Consider the following 20,769-nt stretch of genomic DNA (forward strand, 5'->3'; position numbering starts at 1 on the left):
TACCCGTGTGGAGAGATCTAGGAACGCATGGATACTATCTATTTTTAGGCACTGAACGTCAGTTATCGCGTATTAAAACACACGGAGAGGTCTGTACTCTATCTCAACACATGAGTACCTAGAGTATCTATCGACTGTGCTTTTTCGTTACTGTTTAGAAAGCAGGTTTTAAGTGGGGTAAATGAAGCCTGAAGAAAAATGTTGAACTTCTGCGGTCGCGGTTTATCCTCCTATTTTGGACAGGTGTTCCAACTTGATGTTGTGAGAAACCTTATTGCACCGTTCTGAGCCCTAAACCTTGTGTCACTGGCATACGTCGTATTAAATCAATGAAAGCATCACTCAGTCCAGAACATCCCATAAACGCGAAATCCCATCTTCCAGCCCCATCGTTCGCGAGCATACATGATGTATGTCCGAGACGAGACCTTTACATGCCCAAGTCTTGAGTCTTACTGGCCGAGAGTAGAGACTCTACAGTATTAACTTACACCTACCTAATTTTGCGTTTGTAATCAAACATTTATTTGGTTTGTTGAGCTGCTCGCCGCTGAAATACTTGACTGTGGGTGGGTGACTCACTTCAGCCCCAACGGGTGCACTAATAAATTGAACCCTGTCTGATTGGGCTAGAAGTTGTGTGATGCGAAATGACTAATAAGAGGGAACATGCGATTAGACCAAATATCGCTTTGTGGGGTTGGAGAATATAATGTATATACAAACTATCAACGCAAATATGGAATAATATCAGTATTCTTGATTTGAAGTCGCGCCCCCGAAATAACCTCCACAGTTCAGGGAACCAATTAAACATATATAGCTGCCTCCATTATCTAGCTATCGGAATTCGAATAATTCTTCATCTGTATTATTGCTTCAAAACCTGGCCTTGAGGTGGTACATATCTCGTGTCTAACAGGGCGGTACCTGGCCGCGCGCGTGGAACTATCATACAGTGCGTCTTCGCTTTTAAAAACACCGGGATGTGAAAAGACGTGCATGTATGTTTATGTAATTGAATTAATTGATATACTTGTTTACCACGAAAAGAACCAGATAATGCAGTTGCTCAGGGCAAGGATTATTTGTATGGAGTGGCGGTGATCTCTCATACAAAGTATCCCTGTTTCCGTCACTTGCATTTTCTGGTTCTTTTCGTGGTAAACGAGTACTACATGTATGTATGTACATGTATTTACATGAAAATTAGGTATCATGCTTACCTTAACGTCGAAACGCATACAATTTTGAGCCTTTTATATTGCTTATTTGATGCTTATATAAGCAAGATTTGAGCGTTTTCCCATGTTTTGGGGCCCGTTCGGACAACCTTAGATTATTTCTTCGGGTTATTGGACAGACTGGATTATCAGGTAGCGGAAGTGATAATCATAATACTCATAATAAGTGGATAATCTACATGTCCGGATAATGTTAGCTCTCAGGATATCTGTGTTGTGTGGGAATAATTACCTCCGAAGGTGATTGTTTTCTTGGCGGATTATTGGGATAATCAGGAGTTCCGAATGTTGGATTATTCAATTGCACGAACAGCATAGATTATTGTGATAATCCAAAAGTCGATAATCCGTCAGATTATCGCCAATAATCTAGATTATTGGGTTGTCCGAACGGGCCCTTGGTCTTATTCTCGTTTAATTGTATTGTAAGACTACGTTTGGAAAATCCATAGCGTTAGATATTGATTAGTAATATCAATGAGTCAAATCCCGAAGTAATGATTTTTTAACCATTAATTTAGTCTTATCCAAAAATCAACATTTAATAAGCAAAAATTCGGTGTAAGCCTTGTTCCCGGAACAGGGCTTATTTCATGCTTATTTACGCCTGATTCAAGTTCCTGGATCAGGAGCCTAAATATGATTATTACTTTTTTGAGCTTTATCTAGTACGAATAAGCAATAGCACTGTTTACTCTTGATTTGGTATATTATATCAGAGGTAGATTCCATTCTCGATTCCGTGCCAGTGCTCTATTCCGTACTCGATTCCATACCTAAATCTCGCCCTAAGCAAAGTAAGCAAAGATACAGCAGAATTACGTGCTAGACGGAGGACACCAAATTACGTACTAGCAGGAGGCTTTTGCGCAGCATGTTGACGATTGATTGGCCGGTAATCTGGAGTTGTATCGAGATAGACTCGGAGATAGAGGTGGAGGTGGAGGTGGAGGTGGAGGTGGAAGGCGGAAGGTGGGGTGGAAGGTGGGGTGTCGCTGGAAGTGTAATTTGGCCTGTGCCAAGCAAGCCAGAGTTGCTTATTGCTCTATATATAAGCCTAATCGTCAGTATCAGCATCAAATATCGATTATACCGTCAGTATGGCGTATATGATGGTGCTCAGGCGTATCGGTATTTGAGCATTTGTGCCTGATATTGCTTATTTGATGCTCAGGTGTATCGGTATCTAAGCCTAATCGTCGATATCGGCATCAAATATCCATCAATCTACGTATATTGCTTATTCCTGAATAAGATGCATCGAGAATAAGGCGTAATTCAGAGATTACGCCTCGTTTATGAATCAGGGTTAGGGTTTTTTAAACCCAAAGCACAGCATTACCGAATTAAAAAGCATCAGATTGACCCTATTTTGGGAAAAGCAATAGCAGCTAATATTACTAATCCAGATAAACGCTTAATCTAGCCTCTTTTGGTAAATAATGTATATAATATGCTTAATTAAGACTCTCTGTACGTAATAAGGCTCAAAATTTTATGCGTTTCGACGTTAAGGTACTTGTACATATGTATGGCTCGAGAAGCTATAGAGGGTAGGTGTGTAAACTTCAGCGTTTGCAGCCAATCAATCTATAGAAACTGGGAGATCTACTCCATAATGGTACTAGCGCCTAGAATTTCTCTAATTCCCATACAAAAAAAGTTCCTCTGAAGTTGACACACCCACCCCCTATGCCTTCTCGCGTCATAGATAGCAGGCGCAGACGTACCTATGTCGTAATTCTCAAAGTAGAAACCTTTTGTTGTCTCATATATAGAGACCTCATATTGGGAAATGATAGATCATATGGAACCGTTGTTTACTCACTTTATGCGCGGGCTCTACGCAGTTTACTCCATCTCAATATCCAAAAATAAATTGTGGCTTTACTTATAGAGAGTAAAATACTAAGCTACACTCTATGGCTGCGCTTGGGTTTACAATACCCTCGAAGGTTTAAAATACCCCCAATGACAACGCAACATACTTGTGAGGAATAAAGGACCACATATAATACCGATTCTAAGGGATATATCGCGCCAATCCACAATCAAAAAACGGGGTAGGCCTCAACTTTCCAGGCAGGAAAGAGTTGGTCAAGGGTTTCGTGCGGATACAATTAAATGCTCACGTTGTGCATGTGCATAACCTAGGCAGTACACCACTTGCAGTGTTCTTCCAACATGAAGACAAACTCGCACTTGCCCTACTCTTCCAATTGGGAGTTGGGCTCACATTAATTATTATGCCCTTCCGATATGAACATGGACTTGTATACATCATGCCTTCCCCTTGCAGTTTATCGCATCGCCATTGGGGGTATTTTAAACCCCCGAGGGTATTGTAAACCCAAGCATAACCGTGGAGAGTACATGTAGTTTAGTAGTATCTTGCTCTAGCCTGCTTGTGGCTACATATATGGTGCGCCCACGCTTAAAGGTAGCGGATCGCGACGAAATGTCAATGGCTTATAACTTTTCAACGAAAAATCGTAAAAGAAAAGTGTAATGATAGAACTCTAGTACTAGTGATGAAGTTTAGTTCTATCATTGCAGAATTTTATTATCTGTCTGGGTTGTAAAGCCTTAGGAAGTTGAAATTGTGTATTTTTGTATGTAAAATGCGCCAAGACTGAACAAAGTGGAACAGGATTATACCCATTTATACCCCCAGAAAAGCAAACCTGACTGATCCGTGGCTGTAATGCAGCCGAATGGCCCTCTTACTGGCCCATGAGGCCCTATTGCAGCCACAATTGTTCCACTTCCGTATGCCACCATATCACCTTTAAGAGTGTGCGCACCATATTCTAGGTACCAGGCCGGTAGGTATATCGATACCACTTCTAAAGTTAATATTAATTGGTCCAGGTGGTCTTCGTATACGTATATATAAGTCACCGAAGGAGTCAACAATACAACTAACCCAAATAACCATGGCGTCGTTACCGTGTGTTAATAGCATGAGTGATATCTGGTGATTCAATATAACCATACCCCAACAGTATCTAACCTTAAGTCGATGTCTTATAGTACCGGGTACTTACTTCCGTTGTAGCCACAAAAATTGCCCTAGAAGTAGGTGAGAGATCGTTTGTTTGCTCGTTTTCCTTGCCCGTTGCTGCATTCCTACTAGTGCCGTGAGTGCAAGTTTCGGCCATATAATTAAAACTACTATGATATCTGGCCAATACTTTGTATGTAGTTATATCACTGAAGTGAGTCCAGGAACTCAGTACAACATAAATTAAATCCCTAAACACCGACGTTAGCAAACACCCTATCCCTTAAAACTCTACAAACAATCAAAAAAAAAAAACTTGGCATCCTCGATCTTCATGCATGCATCCAGATAACGCACTATCGCCACTCCCCACCACTAACCCCCTCAAGCGCGTCCTCCCTGTGCACTACCTGCGCATACACTACCACTATGTCCCCACCACCATCCTCATCGTCCAGCGACTACGGGAGCGATATCAACCTCCCAGACCTCGACGGCCACGATTCCTCAACGACTGCTGTTGCCAGTGGTAGTGACTACGGCAGCGACATCGATCTTACTGACATCGACCTCCTCAACCTTCTTGACGATCCAGCACATCTATACCCGCCGCTACCACATTATGATTTCCCGGCGCGGCCCCCCAACCAGGCACCTCTGGTGGTGCAGTACGAAACCGAGCCTCCGCAGACCAGTAATATGCCCGCAAAGATTGCTACAGACCAAGGCTGACGTCGCGCGCGCAGGCCCAACACCAACACTCCCAACGATCAGTCCCGCGCAGCCCGAGATGGAGGCCGCTGATACTTCCCCGCCACTCCCGGGGAGATCTCCGTATGAGCGTTTTCGGTCGAGGCGTGGCCGGTTGAGCGTCACAGATCTGGTCAGTGGCGTGTGGTGTGAACAGCAGTTTATGTATACGTTAGAAACGGGGTTTAAGCGTAATACGCCGGCGATGCGAAGGGGAACGAGGCTACATAAAGTGCTAGAAGAGGAGGTACATACGACCGTGCCTGTGACGGTCAAAACGAAAGAAGACCAGTGGGGGCTTAAGTTGTTCAATATATGCCAGGGACTTCAGTCACTAGCGGAGTATGGAATGACGAGAGAGCTAGAAGTATTTGGGTGGTTGGATGGGATATTTATTAGTGGGGTTATCGACGAGATAACTTATGACCACCCTCGGCCGGATGGGGTGGAGGTGGAGGCGGGGACGGAGGCGACAGAGACTCCGTCGGATGATGAGAGTTTCACGACCTGCCCTGACGATGTCCCAAAGGTTGTTTATATCACGGATACCAAGACCCGCATGACGCCCACAGTACCTAAGCAGTCACAGCAACTTTCCGCATCGCTGCAGTTGACATTTTACCATACGTTGCTCGCCTCGTTGCCCTCTGTTCCATTTAACGAGGTCATTGCGCACCATAACCTCTCTCCGACAGCCCGATTCTCGGACACATTTATCGCACAGATTGCATCAATGCAGTCCACCATCTCACTGCAAGACCTCCTTGACAATAACTCACTCCCGGGGATGTGGTCTTTGGTGCTGTCCCAGTATGCTAAAGCCATAGACAGCATTGGTGACACAGTCGGTGTGACATACCGCTTCCAGGGTAATGGTGAAGTGATCGCGGAGCGGTCATGGCGGGTAGAGGAGGATGTGCGGGAGCGACATCTAGATGATGTAATGCAATGGTGGAAGGGCGAGAGGACAACTAGAGGCGTGGCCATCGAGGAAGCATGGAAATGCAGCATGTGCGAATTCCAGGAGGGATGTACATGGAGACTCGGGAAGCTCGAGGAGACTCGGAGGAAGGCAAGGGATAGTTTTGCAGCGAATGAGAAGGTGGAACCGAGGGATAAGGTTGAGATCAACGAGGACGCGTTGAAGACGGTAGAGAGGGTGAGGAGGGGGAGAAAGGCGGCAGGAGAAGCGGTGGCTAGCGACTCTGATACCAACAAAGAGGAGAAACCGAGACGCCGTAGATCGAAGAAGAATAAAGATATCGCTACTACCGCCACTTCTGACGAAGCAGTACAGGTGGTAAAGAGAGGCAGAGGTAGACCGAGGAAGGACGAAAACGCCGCCGTCAACGCTGCTACGTCCACTACCACTACCACAGGCAAAGAAGCACAAGTGGTAAAGAGGGCTAGAGGTAGACCGGGAAGAGATAGTAATATAGATCCTTCTTGAACCTATCTTCTATGGCTTTTTTTTTTTTTAGTCATATACATGTAGTGTACTATACTATCGTTTTGGGGGTGGGGGTATACATATGGCGTTCATTAATTCTGGGATGGAATGTCCAAATAGGTTTATAAACAATGAAGATCGTTCTTTTGATCATAATCGATTAAAGCCATGGCCATGTATGTAAATCAACCACAATATTTGCTGATGTTCAAAGTCAGGCTGTACTCGCATGACTTGATTGAAGCCGCCATGGTTGATAGGAATTTCCTACTAGGCTGAATACAATAATTAGTTATATATCAATTCGTCGATAGAAATTTCCTAAGTTCATAACCTCGAGTGAGATTTCATGAATGTAGTAGATTTTTTTTTTTTGTTTAATTATGAATATAGTAGACAAAGTTGATCGGGCGTACTGGTAACACTCAGACTTGTCTTCAACCAAAGTACAGCGGTAGGTAATAATTGATGGAACACAGCGATACCTGTTTTGGTAAAACGCCACCAACATTTGGTGTTTGTACTCTCAGGGCGTTCCATCACTTATTACCTGTCGCTATACATGTATATACCACAGTTCATAGTCCGTCAAGACCCCATCCCGAAACCGAAACATTAGCGATCCAAGGTTTATCATCTTAGGCCTAGGTCGAAGTGGTTAGTTTATTCTTTACAGTCTACGCCGGTAGGCGTAGTAGTAAAGTAGGATCGTTGCGCCAGGTTAGGTGGCGGAGAGATAAGATACCATATAACCGATAAACCCACATAATTATATAGTTGGGACGTGCATCATCATTAAGTGCACTATTTGTAAAAGTTGAGGTAGAGAGGGAGGTCGTAGGGGTGGGGGAGGATAAGTTTGTGATACATGCATGTATTTACATACATGTAGGCACATTGTATATGAGTGTACCTGTAGTACGTCATGTATATGATATACACGTAGTTTACTCTTATGTGGATCCTTGCTTAATATCTTATAGCTACAAACATGTATTTATCCACGGCTCCGTCCCGTAGGAGATGGGCACAAGACTACATCAATTATATCCCTACCTAGCTGTATGTATTAGGAAAACAACAAGATGTAGATTTATAAATCATGTGCATCGGGGCCTAGCATATATATCGGCTCATTCCATTCCAATTCTCACCCTACTTCAATCTTTAAAGCTTTGCTATATACATACACACACACACATGCAGCCACCCGCGTTCCCGCACCCAAGCTCTGGCACAAGGTCTGTAACATTGGTACTCTCGGGACTGAGCTAACAGAATAAGTACATTTAAGATGATGAGTCGAATTTCTTTCGGTACGTGTGGTCTTTATATCATAAATTCTCACTCGCTAGTATTTGTTTAGGTTGGTTTTGATTTCTTATATTCCCGTTTTATCGAACACAATTCTAGCTATATAGCTCTTGATATGTAGTCTTATGAATGGACATGCATTGTCACCTGACTAACCCGAAACCCCTCTAAAAATCTCATGGGCCACGGCATCCTTTGCATTCAACCTCTTGCTGCCTTCATAAACTAATAATCTTCCCACCAAATCTCTCACCTCGATACTGGCGCCTGGTAGCAACTCCTCCCAGCTCTTTGTCGGGAAAACATGGAACAGAATCTTCCCGAAATCAGGAAATTGCTTCGCCTCTGGCCACGTCTCTGTTGTTGGCGTCCCCAATTTTCCAAAAATGCTTCCGACAAGTCGCAATTCACTCCCTAGATCCCCTGCATTGAAGAATGTCTCGATGTCTTCTTCCTGAGGCGCCATAAAGCACTCCGCAACCACGCACCCAAAAGCCCACATATCCAGTTCCGGCCCATAGGACTTCCACCCAAACAGGATCTCGGGTGGCCGGTACGCAGTCGTGCCCACATCCGTGATCTTCTCGTCCGCAGGCTCACTTGCAGGATCAGACGCATGCCATGCAATTCCAAAGTCGGCGAGAACAGAAGTACCGGACTCGGAGACTAGGATATTGCTCGGCTTGACATCACGGTGGATCACGCCGCGCTCGTGGCACCATGCCAGGGCCTCGGCAGTCTGGCGGAGGATTGAAAGGCGCGCCTGGAGGGTAAGGTCCTTCCCACCGGGGTTGTCATGAAGCAGGATGTTGAGATCGTAGTTGTAGAACGGGAATACGAGCACGAAGCTGGATGGGGCAGGGTGAAGGATTCTAGCATTTGGATGATATTGGGGTGGCCTGTGAGTTGCGTAAGGATCCTGGCCTCCCTTTTGGAATCATGCGGAGCAATCATGGTTGCGGGGTTAGTAAGCTTTAGGGCCACAAGTTGGTGGGTGGTATGATGCGAAGTCGCCCGGTAGATGGTGGAGAAAAGGCCCGAGGTATGGTGATGGCAGGAGGTATATTTTCCTAATGTGGTGCCGCCGACAGCATCACTGAAAGTGAACCCATTTGGTGTGGGCGGAGAGAATGGAGGGGAGGGTGTGGGTAGATGAATTTGTTTGGTTTCCGGGGAGATTTTTGATTTCCAGGCGTAGGTATAATCTTCCTATGAGTGATACACAAAGATCAGCGAGTGATAATTGGTGAGTGAAATTCAAATTATGATGGGTCACGTGATACAGGAAGAACAGACAAATGGGTGTGAAGTCGAGTCCAGTTCAAAAACACCAAGAAAATCACGACTAAAGGAGGAACTCGCAGTACCTCTGTATCAGCCTCGTTGAAACATTGCGTCTCAATCTCCTGAGCGGTCTTGAGCGTCTGCGAATGCTGTAATGTAGGGTCTAGTCTTAATGATGAGGCTCTGCGGAAGCAAACAACGGGGAAACGTCAACACATGAACAACATGGGGGAGTCGGTAATACATCGTGAACAAACTAGTAAAAAAGGGGAATATCGAACGGGACCAACATTTGATCAATGACAGCAAATCTATCCGTGAAGCTAAGTAGTGATTTCCACGACTGCTGCGTGTTCGAAGACATTGTTAATGCGTGGTTGAGGGGCGGGGAGGGGCGGAATATCGTGCGAGGGTGCGTGGGTGCGGGGATAAAAGCAGAAGTTGAGGATGAGGGGGAATTCGCTTTCTTTTGCTTTATGGATGAATTTATTTAGATAGGTCTTTTAAGCGAAGTTATTCCTCACAATCACGGCACACACACACACATCACACGTACATACGCCAGTTAGAGTACCGGTCGTGGAGGAAGAAGTGATTAGAAGAGCGTAGAGCTTCTGGAATCGAAATGGTGTTACTTCTTTCCATCGTGCTTGTTGAGAGCGCTTTTTTTTCTCTCTTTCCTTTTTTCTGCAGACAGCGGTTCCACCCGGAGAATAACCTAGAGTGCCTGCCTACCTCAACACGATTTTCCCGGGGAGCATGTAGGCTGGTAGGGATTGTGGGGAATGGTTCAGTGACTATGCCACAGCGGGAGGCATTTTACAGGGTGAAGCTCTGGCCATGGTCCTGTATGTACAACAAGCATGATGGGATGATATTACCCTTGGTGAATTGCATGTATGTACTTAATCTACTCAAGAGTAGGAAGTACTGTTGGCACTCGCACAGCAAGCCACATCATCTTGGCTGACTAGGACACAGGCCAGTGCTCGAAGAATGAGGAGAGAGTAATTGTTGCACTTGCAGGTAATTATGCTGGAGTTTATATATACTCTATGCTACGGAGTATCCATTGGCCATCTGGAAGTAGAGTAGAGTTTGTTTATCCCGAGTATTTTCAAGCATATGTACCAACGATACATGGTTACACATACCGATAACTCCTAATTAGCTGCTAATCCCTCCTGTCTTTACTTAGACATTCTGCCCACATCATCTTCCCTATGTGAGACAACCACACGGACTTGACTGACTGAGTGAGACCCGACTGACTGATTGACACCTAACCCACTCGTCTTTCCTCTCTCAGAATTCTCCCCCCGTCCCCTTCCTGCATCTCATCCGTCCGCCTCGCACTCGTCAACATACATATACCCATCTACTACCAGCTGCTACATGTAATACTAGAGTCTACGTACATGCTCTAACTAACTGCCGCCTGTATTCACCACGCATACCCATCAGTATATCGACAACACCCCTCTCCACACCCCTTATCAGCATCGTCATCGATCGCTACTGTTATTATCACTTCCCTATACCTCTTCTGCGCTTCCTGATACTCGCTGGTGGGTTCTGAAAGTGTGCGAAAGAAAGTCGAAAAACAAGCAGGAAGAAAAAAAACTACACCATGGAACTGTCACGTTCCGAGTACCCGGGCATTGTGGTTTGTGTTTTCCCTCACTTATTTCCCACTCACAACAGGTGCCATTGCCATTGCCTTCCCTCATTCCCAGGGCTATGTTTTCCTGTTTATTGGAGGAATTATTGATCGCTGACCTCTCTGGGATTGTCTTCGTCCCATTCCGTCCCGTGTAGAGCTCCGTACATCCAACACCTGCAGTCAAGATTCTCCGGGATCGGTTACAGAGAGTGCAGACTCTAAACCTTGAGATCGCCGATTGGCTTCAGGTACATACCACTCCACGCACCTGGCTGGCTAGCTAGCTAGCGAGAGCGATCTTCTCCCCACTAAACCGTATCGCTAGGAACGCCGACGAGTCGAGGAAGCTTACGCACAAGGGCTGAACAAACTCGCAAAGCGAACGATACAAGGGGACGGTTCGGATTTAGGGTGAGTCGCCCATAGTTTTGCATTTGCTGCTTGCAGGTTCTTGTCAATTGCACCCTTCCTCACACATTTTTTCTTCCTCATTTTCAGGGTGTTTCAAGGTCCATGGACTCGCATAGCCAGCTCGACTACGGCCCTGGCAACCTCGCACCAGGAGTTTGCGCAGCGCATTGACACAGAAGTGGAGCGCCCGCTTAGGGACTTCACGAACAGAAATCCTGAATGGTCGGGAATGAAGAGCATGGAGATGACGTTAGCAGCCGCGGCAAAAGCCGTTGACCAGGCGGAAGAAAAGTCTGAAAAGATCAAGCGACGGGGCCAAAAGGCGAAACACGCACAGGTAGCCGAGGCAGCGAAGGGAGTCGAGAGCGCAAATAGCGAGTGGGAGAGCCAGGCGCCATTCGCATTTGAAAAGTTTCAGGCAGCGGATGAGAGCCGGTGTAATCATCTACGGGATGTCCTGACGACATGGCAAACATTGGAGCTGGACCAGGCGCAGCGGAATATGCAGGCTGCTGAGACGACGCTGAATGCAATTTTGGATATCAATACCAACGATGAGATCAAAGGGTTTGCGAACAAGGTTACAGCTGGGAAGGCGAAGATTGAGAGGCTGAGAAGCCGAACGGGCAGCAGTGGTGGCCCGCCAGTGCCAGGTATGCCGTCAACACCATCCATTGTTACAGATGATGCTGTCAGTGTTCACACCTCCGGCTCCGGAGGAGGTTCAGGAGGAGGTATGTTTGCACAAATCAAGCTCCGTATCTCAATGAACTGACGGGATTTAAAGGCTCCTCTTTAGGTCTCAAGCGGCTAGGCACTGTTCTCAGAGGCCGAAATCGAAATAGCTCGATACCCTACTTCAGGTCAGCATCGCCAGATAAGCGGCCGGACTCAAATGGCAAGGGGGGCCCTGGCCGAGGTCTTCTTGGGCTTATGCCGCCGTCACCGGCGTCGCCTTCGAGCAATGGCCTTTCTCCAGAACACCAGTCCGTGGGGATCTCTGGTAGTGCAACACCCCCGAGGCCTTCAACTGGAAATGGTCCGCCGCCTACACCCACTACGAACGGGGAGAGTCGTCCTGAGACTGCAACGACTTTGTCCGAGGGCAACCAGATACCAGGCGCCATCACTCCTTCTGTAACTGTCACAGCTTCTGAGGTTAGCACAATTCTTCGTTTTTTTTTATATATGGGAAATATACTGATCAGATTAGCCTCAAACGGATGCCGAAGGATACACAATTCCGCCGCCAATTCATGATATTGGGCAAGGTTCAATACCAGATGAGGCTACTGAGTGAGATCCCTAAGACACACTCAATATAGCAATGAGTTTGGGCTAACAAACTCAAAAGCGAACAAAGCCAACCTCAATTCAAGGTCGAGATTAAAAACGACGTAATTCACGAAGAGGAGGAAGAAGCAGATGCTGCACTATCAAAAGTCACATCTACGCTAAGAGCAGTAAGTATTATCACGTGATCGTGGCTGGCAAACAATCTGACGTTAGAGCTTAACAGCAACAACAAAATACGGTTTCTCGAAGAACGAGAGGACGGAGGGATGCTAGTCAAGTGCGAAATACCATGTTTATTCCGAATCCACAAGATTTTGAAACGCCTTCGTCGCCCCCACTTACTCCAATTAAATACACCCCTAAATCGTCCAACGCTGCTTCCGAGTGTGCCTCGGATACCCTATCAATAAGGTCTTCAAGATCCATAACAAGCCTTACAAATTCCCAGATGAGGCATCCAGATTTAAATGAACTGGGCCTTTCTGCTTCTTTAATAGAAGCCATAAGCATGTCCTTTGAAAACGGCGTCCCACTAAGAACCCAAGTCACTGGCGAAATTGCGGTTGCATACAATCCCCACGATACCCCCTCACACCCCACTACTGAGATCCTCCGAATCGATAACTTCAGCCTGTTGGAGAAGGTAGCACCAAACCCAGCATTCATAACTGCTGTTCCCGACCATGTTGCAGAGTATACTCTCTCCCTTGCCAACATCCATAGAACCTCCGTTGCATTCAAGTATCAGATCCATGTTGACGAAAATAATATGAATGTCTTCGCCCCAATCATTGTCAACCCTGTGTGGCGAATCGAGCCCCACCAGAGCTCGGTCATTGTGCACTGGAAGCCTAACCCACTATTTCGACGCTTGAACGGTGTCACTGGCGCATTCACGATGAAAAACGTTATTTTCTCCACCGGTGTTGAAGGCGCCGCAACCTCATCATGTCAGTCCAAGCCTGTCGGCGCTTTCTCACGAGAAAGGGGTCGTCTGGTATGGAAGCTGGGTGATGTTTCTATCAGCCCAGAAGATGTAGAAAATGGTGCTAAGAAACTTGTCGCGCGATTTGCTACCGACGGTCAGGCGCGGAATCAGCCTGTCGACGTTAGATGGGAGATCTCAGGAGAGGATTCAAGCAATGCTGGGAGCGGGATCGCGCTATCTGTAAAGGATAAGGTTGAAGCTGCACCTACAGAAGAGAAGGAGCCTGAAGATCCCTTCGCAGATGCGGAGGTGAAGAGTATGGTTAGCACTGATGTTGTCATTGCTGGTGGGGAAGAGTGGAAGGGCGTTGTGACGGTGAGGAAGGTGGTCAGTGGGAAGTATGTGGCTAACCAGCAGAAAGACAACTGATGGGTCAATGGTAGTGGGGTGAATAGTCTATTTTTCTTTTTCCTTTCTTGTTTTATACTACGGTTTTTACCCCCCCCAGAAATATATGGCTGGGGTATGATTGATAGTCTCCGTTCATTATAGCGCAACATCGTCACCACATTCCTTTTGTTTCCTCGTGTGTATTGGTTCTTTTTTGTCCGGTCTGGACGTGTCTTGAAAAATATTTTCCTTTGTCTTATTCATATCTTTCCATTAATCGAAGGCTGGTATTTATTGATATAATTACTTCCGCTGATCTGAGTACTAACACAAAACAGTACCACTATCGGGCTATTAGCTCTATATATCCTCTAGTTCTTACGTCCTTTTCTTATTTCAGTACTCTTTATTTTGTATTTTAATACTTTTTGTGACGAAGAAAAAAGAAACACGGAGTTTGTGTTTTGTTCTTTTGATCTCCCAGATTGTTTCGTTTGTTGTTCCCTTTGTTTGGTTTGGTTATATCGAGTATAGTATCGTGTTGGAATTAAAATGAAAAGTAGGATGCGATCGCCGGGGTAGTGTTTGCGATGTGTATGCTACTGTAATAGCTAGTTTATGTTGAGACTCGCTTTACATAATTAAAAAATATTATTCCTAAGCTGTAAAGTTTGGAGAAAGCTGATCATCACGAATGAATTAACCAATTATATTATATGATCAATCAAAACACTGTAATCACTCGCCCTTTCGGCCGGGTAACGTAGTATAAGTTATGTAGTCAGCTGCATATAATTCAAAATACATTCTGGTGGAAACGTGGTGTTAAATCCTTCGAGAGTATGGAGTGACTTCGTAGAACGGGACAGGTCGCGAGATTAAGTGTCTATATTATTCTCTTCTGTCGTATGGTATCAATATATTGAGCGAATACTCATATATCCCGGAAATGCGTAGTTTACAGTACGCTACTCAGGCTGTGCCAAGAAATGAGATGTCATCCGCCAAGGCCCGCTACCCCCAAAGTACAGCACCTTAACGCTAATACTATTTCAGTTTTCTTCTTGTCGGCGACAACCAAGATCATCGACTCCAGAGATCTCAACACCATCCAGCAACACTGGACCGTCGCGAGCGTTCAGGTACAAAACCACCTACTCTCCCCAGATATCCCAGTCAAAGTCACTTCGGCCGCTCCTTTATCAGTGCCTACTATCACACTATTCTTCCATAATCGCCCCCTGCCTTCCACTCACGATAACGACACCAGCTCGCGATGGGTGTCCCAGCGCTTTTTAGATGGCTCACCAACAAGTACCCGAAGATTGTCTCTTCGGTTATTGAAGATCAACCACAAGAAGTAGATGGTCAGATCATTCCGGTCGACACTACTAAACCAAATCCTAATGGCGAAGTAAGCCCTCTTTAGAGCCGAGTGGCGCACGTGTTGATCCGTCTGCAATTCTTTGAAAATCGCGTTACTAACTGGTCGTTCTACAACCAGGAGTTTGATAATCTCTACCTCGACATGAACGGGATTGTGCATCCGTGTTCCCACCCCGAAGACAAGGCTCCTCCGGAGACGGAGGAGGAAATGATGTTGGAAGTGTTCAAGTACACTGAGAGAGTTGTGAACATGGTGAGGCCTCGCAAGCTTCTCATGATCGCTGTTGGTATGTTTAACGTTCGCGCGAGCCAGGCCATTAAGGGCACTTGCCAAAACCAATCAATGCTTGCTTCGGGAGATCAAGGAGTTTCTCCGAAGAAACTCTTTTATTTTTCATTGTTTTGTCCATGATTGTTGTCCAATTTTGAGCTAACCTCGGATTTCTAGACGGTGTCGCGCCACGTGCAAAGATGAATCAACAACGGTCAAGAAGATTTAGGTCCGCAAAAGAGGCGAAGGAGAAGGAGGCCGATACCGCAGAGTTTATCAGGATGCTCGAGGAGAAGAGAGGCAGTAAGGTCGACGACTCGCTTAAGGATAAGAAAGTCTGGGATAGCAATGCTATCACTCCCGGAACTCCTTTCATGGATATTCTTGCGGCATCAATTAAGTATTGGATTGCGTATAAGCTTAATACTGACCCTGCCTGGGCTAAAGTAAGCAAACACTCTATTTTCCCCGTTGTAGTCATACAAGTAACTAATGATATTGTTAGATGAAAGTGATCATTTCCGACTCCACTGTTCCTGGAGAAGGTGAACACAAGATCATGGAATTTGTTCGTTCCCAGCGTGCCTCGCCCGACCATGATCCTAATACTCGTCATGTGATCTACGGGCTCGATGCTGATCTCATCATGTTGGGTCTCGGCACCCATGAGCCTCACTTCCGTGTCCTCCGTGAAGATGTCTTCGCACAGGAAGCTCGCGCCAAGACTTGCAAGATCTGTGGCCAAAAGGGCCACCGTGCAGAAGAATGTACCGGAAAGGCGAAGGAGAAACAGGGCGAGTTCGACGAGAAGTCACATGCTCCGTCCGTAAAGCCATTTGTATGGCTGCATGTTGGTATCCTCCGTGAGTATCTGGAGGTAGAACTCCAGGTGCCCGGGCAAGGATTTAAATTTGATCTTGAACGCGCCATTGATGATTGGGTGTTTATGTGTTTCTTTGTCGGTAACGATTTCTTGCCACATCTTCCGAGTTTGGAGATTAGAGAGAATGGAATCGATACTCTGATGGCTGTCTGGAGAGATAACCTCCCTGTGATGGGTGGGTATGTAACGAAAGACGGTAGCGTTGAGTTAAAGAATGTTCAGTTCATTCTTGATGGTCTTGCGAAGCAGGAGGATGCTATTTTTAGGAACAGAAGGAAGGTTGATGAGCGTCGCGAGGAAGGCGCAAAGAGGAGGAGATTGAACGAGTCTGGCGGTGGTAGAGGGGGCCGAGGTGGGAGAGGTGGTTTTGGAGGAAACGACTCTCCAGCAGATTCGCCGCAGGGCGCTGGTAGAGGTAGAGGAAGGGGTCGCGGGCAGCCCGACTCGGCCCCGCCGCCTATGATCCCGTTATTCAAGCCAGGCGATATCACGAAGGACACGAGAAAGATGAATTACGACATGGTCATGAACAGGGAGAACATTAGAAAGGCAAACCTGGAAAATAAGAGTGCTGCACAGGCGCTTAAAGCCCAACTCATGGGTGGAGGATCCGCCGAAGCCCCAGTAGAAGCTCCTGTTAATGCTGCTGAGGTTGAGGAGGAGATGCCCGATGAATCCTCAACAGCAGTGGCTTCCCCAGTCGCTCATAAGCGGAAGGTCGACGAAGTTGCGCCTAGTACTCCCCCAACTCCCGCTGATGGTGAAATGCCGCCTGACACTGTGCGTCTGTGGGAAAATGGATACCAAGATAGGTATTATGAGCAAAAGTTTGGTGTTTCACCCGACGATTATGCGTTTCGCAAAAAGGTCGCAGATGCTTACGTTGAGGGTCTCTGCTGGGTCCTCTTATATTACTTTCAAGGCTGTCCATCGTGGAACTGGTATTACCCATATCATTATGCCCCGTTTGCCCAAGACTTTAAGGATCTCGGTAGTCTCGACATAAAATTTGAGCGTGGGACTCCGTTCAAACCCTTTGAGCAGCTCATGGGAGTTCTCCCAGCTGCTAGTAAAGTAAATCTCCCTGAGCCATTCCAAAAGCTCATGACCGACGAGGACTCCGAGATTATCGACTTCTACCCGGAAAATTTCCCAATCGATCTTAATGGGAAGAAATTTGCTTGGCAAGGTGTTGCACTGCTGCCGTTCATCGATGAGAAGAGATTGCTAGATGCCGCGCAGAGGATTTACCCTTTGCTGAGCAAGGAGGATGCGGGAAGGAATGCCATGGGTCACGATGTGTTGTTTGTTGCGGACACTAACGAACTCTATGACGATGTCGCAGCAAAGTTCTATAGTAAGAGACAGGATGTTACCGTATGTGCCCCCCCCCCCCCCCAGTATTACTTTCAGATTACCATTCACTAACCAAAACAGAAATATACCATTAACCCACATAAATCCCAAGGTCTCTCCGGCACCGTCGGCAAAGACCCCGCCTACATCCCCCGCTCCACACTTCCGTACCCCCTGAAAACTGGAGAAATGCCCGAAATCACCGACGATCGCAGCATGTCGCTTTTCTTCGAATTCCCCAAGTCCAAACATGTCCATAAATCTCAACTTCTCCGCGGTGTAAAGTTCAACGAACCTGTCCTCACCCGCGCGGAACAAGAGGAGGTGAAACGCCGCTCCACTAACGGTGGTCGCAGCTACGGCGGCGCACAGCTTTACCGCAATAACTCTGGGCGTGGCCGCGGCCGCGGCGGAGGCGGAGGCGGTGGAGGAGATTATGGCAATAACCACCAGGGAAGCTTCAGAAGTGACAGAGGAGGAGGAGGGGGTCCACCCAGCTATGGTGCCGGGACATGGTCGGCACCTCCACCGCCGCCGCCGCCGCCAGGAACATGGGGTGGCAACAATAGCTGGGCTCCACCTGGAGCTCCCCCAATGGCGGGCGGGCCACCGCCCATGAGCTGGCGTAATAACCCGCTTGGTGGGCCTGGGGGATATGCGCCTCCCCCGCCGCCCCCAGGGACTGGGTTTAGTTATGGTCGGGGCGGAGGATACTCAGGCGGCAATAATAGCGGCGGCGGATACGGCCAGCAATCAAGGGGTGACGACAGGTATAGGCCTGGCGGAAACGATAGGAGGGGTGGCGGCGGCGGAAACTACGGCGATAGAGACGGCGGCAACGCTGGTGTTTGGAGGGGAAGCGGTGGAAATAGAGGTGGTTATCAGGGTGGTGGAAGTGGTAGAGGCTACCAGCAGGGGTACCAGAGATGAGACGAAATGATGGCATGTACTAAAAGTTAGAGTGGGGACATACTGTAATTTTCTTGAAAATTTTCATTTTCTTTCTTGAATTTTGTAAGTTTAGGATGAACGTTTAGTTTTATGAGATCGGGTGATCCCTAACGAATAAACATTTCACTTCGATTAGTCACAGTATTGAATTAAATCTTTCGAAGGTACAAGTACTCGCGCGTTAATTAAGTCCTGAGAAGTTTTGTGAGGTCGTTGCTACAAAGAATTCTCAGGACTTACATACATGTAACTATGATATTAATTGGTTGCCTAAAAAAAGGTATTACATAAGATGTAGTTGTGACACATGGATAAGGCTTAGGTAGGACATACATGTAGTTATATCATGAGCCATGAACATTTTTGCATGGTGACCGTATAACCGTTTGCCCGTCTATTAACCCTCACCCATAGCGCTTGGCGGAAAATATCTTGTTATTTTGATCATTGACTACTGGCCCAAACCAGCTCATAGACGACCTGTAGTTCTAGCACCAATTTGGAGAGAGCACCTATGTAGGGATCTCTTCAAGGGCCTCCACAAACGTCCCCCAAGACATATCCTTCCATATCCCTAATATTTAACCTTCCCAGAAACCATGACTTAGGATATTCCAATCAATGGTGAGTAGCAGCATCGTGGTTAGCTAGAATCGGCTCGGACTCAGTGAGCTCGAAATTCGGGCCCGAGGCAGCTTGAGCCAGTTTAAATGATGGACTACACCATAAACCTCTTAAATATTCAACTGAAAATCCTATCAAGTGAGTCTGTAGTTATACGCGAGCTTAGACGTGTATTGGAGTACTAAAAGTTTGATTAAATCACCATTAGTAAGGATTGACGGTACGTTTACTAGGCACGACGCCCCTGGACTTCGACCCTATCCTACGGGGACAGTCGTATGCTCTGAACAACGGCCCTGAACTGGTTTCTAGATGAGTTCCTCCTAGCTCGTAAGAATAGGTAGCTACAGTACGTAGCTTCATATTAATTTGATTATTTGGAACCTTGATATGTTATTATGGGTTGGGGTTATAGCCAATCGGAGAGCGATAAGCTCTTGCCCCCATAACTCTTCATTTTGTTTAGTATAAGAACAAAGGTTTAGTTATCAGTTGATATTTTGTGGTGGATCTAATTAAGTGGGTATGTAGTACATGTAGTACATGTAGGCTAAAGTAATTTCTGTTGGTCATATATCATAGTTTGTGGTAGGCTCGTGCTTTTCTTCTAACACTCTAAGAGATGTTCGACTTGTCTTGTTTTCCAAGTTCGGCCAGTTTTTGTTGGCTGAATACGTCAGTGTCCGAGGGTTATAACGTAAAAGTGAAAGCTCGACGATTTTCAGATGTCCACATTCTGCGACGTACATGTACCTGTAATGCTGGATTTTGACCTCATATTGATATTCATCCCTAGATTGAGAGCAGTACAATTGAAAGGCGCAGATGTGTCCCTATTGTAGACTACTCCGCGGTTTCTTTAAGCCGCCTGACCGAACCCCTGCTCGTTGGGCATAAGCCGCGTGCAGCAGTTAAACTTGTGCTTAATAAATATGTGTAAAGCTGGCAGCCGGTATTTTATAATGGCGTGTAGCGACCTTGTAAGAGGGAAAGACATCATCACTACATGTAAGTGCATTTCTCCACTAATGGAAAATCCCCATCACATATAATCACTCGTCCCCAGCATTCAGGGCCGCAAATTCCAAAATAGAGTTCAGCCAAACGTTTCGAGCCTACAGATGTTGGTAACACAGCTCCCCCCTTTCAGCTGGGCTTATATCCCTAGAAACGCACAACATTTCAATAAACCGTGAAAGTGTCCCACGAATTCAGAACCACCATACGCATGTAACCACTATAAAAGTTTCTTATGAAAATTGTGTGTACTGAAACTCATCATTTCGGGATTTCTGTCGACAACCACCTGCCGGATCTATTTTGATTTTGTTGATGTACATGTAGCTCTGTGGCAACAATGATAACCCTAAATTAAGTGCCAGGGAGGTATGTTAGCTAGCGTTTCCCCTAGACATTCAATGTTTATCTCATTCCGTTTTCAACCTGCCCCGCCGGATCCAGTTCACGAAAGGAAAGGCCTTATGTGAAGCCGCCGTCGCAAAGGTCTTACTGCTTGTTATACTCCAAGTATTAGCTACATACAGCAGAATGACGCCTTCAAGGT

At 46.4% G+C, this 20,769-nt stretch overlaps 4 protein-coding genes across 4 annotated transcripts; 3 read left to right on the forward strand and 1 right to left on the reverse strand.

The window, feature by feature from the left end:
• Window positions 1–4,677: 4,677 nt before the first annotated feature.
• On the forward strand, window positions 4,678–6,448 carry LAJ45_07111 (uncharacterized protein; the record flags this gene model as incomplete). Its single annotated transcript, XM_046116670.1, has 2 exons — window positions 4,678–4,942; window positions 4,995–6,448. 2 exons carry the CDS (start codon window positions 4,678–4,680, stop codon window positions 6,446–6,448), a joined length of 1,719 nt encoding a protein of 572 aa, XP_045970072.1.
• Window positions 6,449–7,913: 1,465 nt separating this feature from the next.
• LAJ45_07112 (uncharacterized protein) lies at window positions 7,914–9,410 on the reverse strand (the record flags this gene model as incomplete). The annotated part of the gene is made up of 4 exons (XM_046116671.1): window positions 7,914–8,661; window positions 8,871–8,971; window positions 9,130–9,229; window positions 9,337–9,410. The coding sequence occupies 4 exons, from the start codon at window positions 9,408–9,410 to the stop codon at window positions 7,914–7,916; spliced, it is 1,023 nt and encodes a 340-aa protein (XP_045970073.1).
• Window positions 9,411–10,676: 1,266 nt separating this feature from the next.
• On the forward strand, window positions 10,677–13,773 carry LAJ45_07113 (uncharacterized protein; the record flags this gene model as incomplete). Its single annotated transcript, XM_046116672.1, has 8 exons — window positions 10,677–10,712; window positions 10,865–10,957; window positions 11,035–11,120; window positions 11,208–11,854; window positions 11,920–12,278; window positions 12,334–12,416; window positions 12,475–12,583; window positions 12,640–13,773. 8 exons carry the CDS (start codon window positions 10,677–10,679, stop codon window positions 13,771–13,773), a joined length of 2,547 nt encoding a protein of 848 aa, XP_045970074.1.
• Window positions 13,774–15,010: 1,237 nt separating this feature from the next.
• On the forward strand, window positions 15,011–18,560 carry LAJ45_07114 (uncharacterized protein; the record flags this gene model as incomplete). Its single annotated transcript, XM_046116673.1, has 5 exons — window positions 15,011–15,148; window positions 15,239–15,407; window positions 15,569–15,837; window positions 15,897–17,651; window positions 17,712–18,560. 5 exons carry the CDS (start codon window positions 15,011–15,013, stop codon window positions 18,558–18,560), a joined length of 3,180 nt encoding a protein of 1,059 aa, XP_045970075.1.
• Between the last annotated feature and the right edge of the window lie 2,209 nt (window positions 18,561–20,769).

This window comes from Morchella importuna (assembly GCF_003444635.1).
Source record: "Morchella importuna strain M04M26 chromosome Unknown Morimp01GS022, whole genome shotgun sequence".
Lineage (NCBI taxonomy): Eukaryota > Fungi > Ascomycota > Pezizomycetes > Pezizales > Morchellaceae > Morchella > Morchella importuna.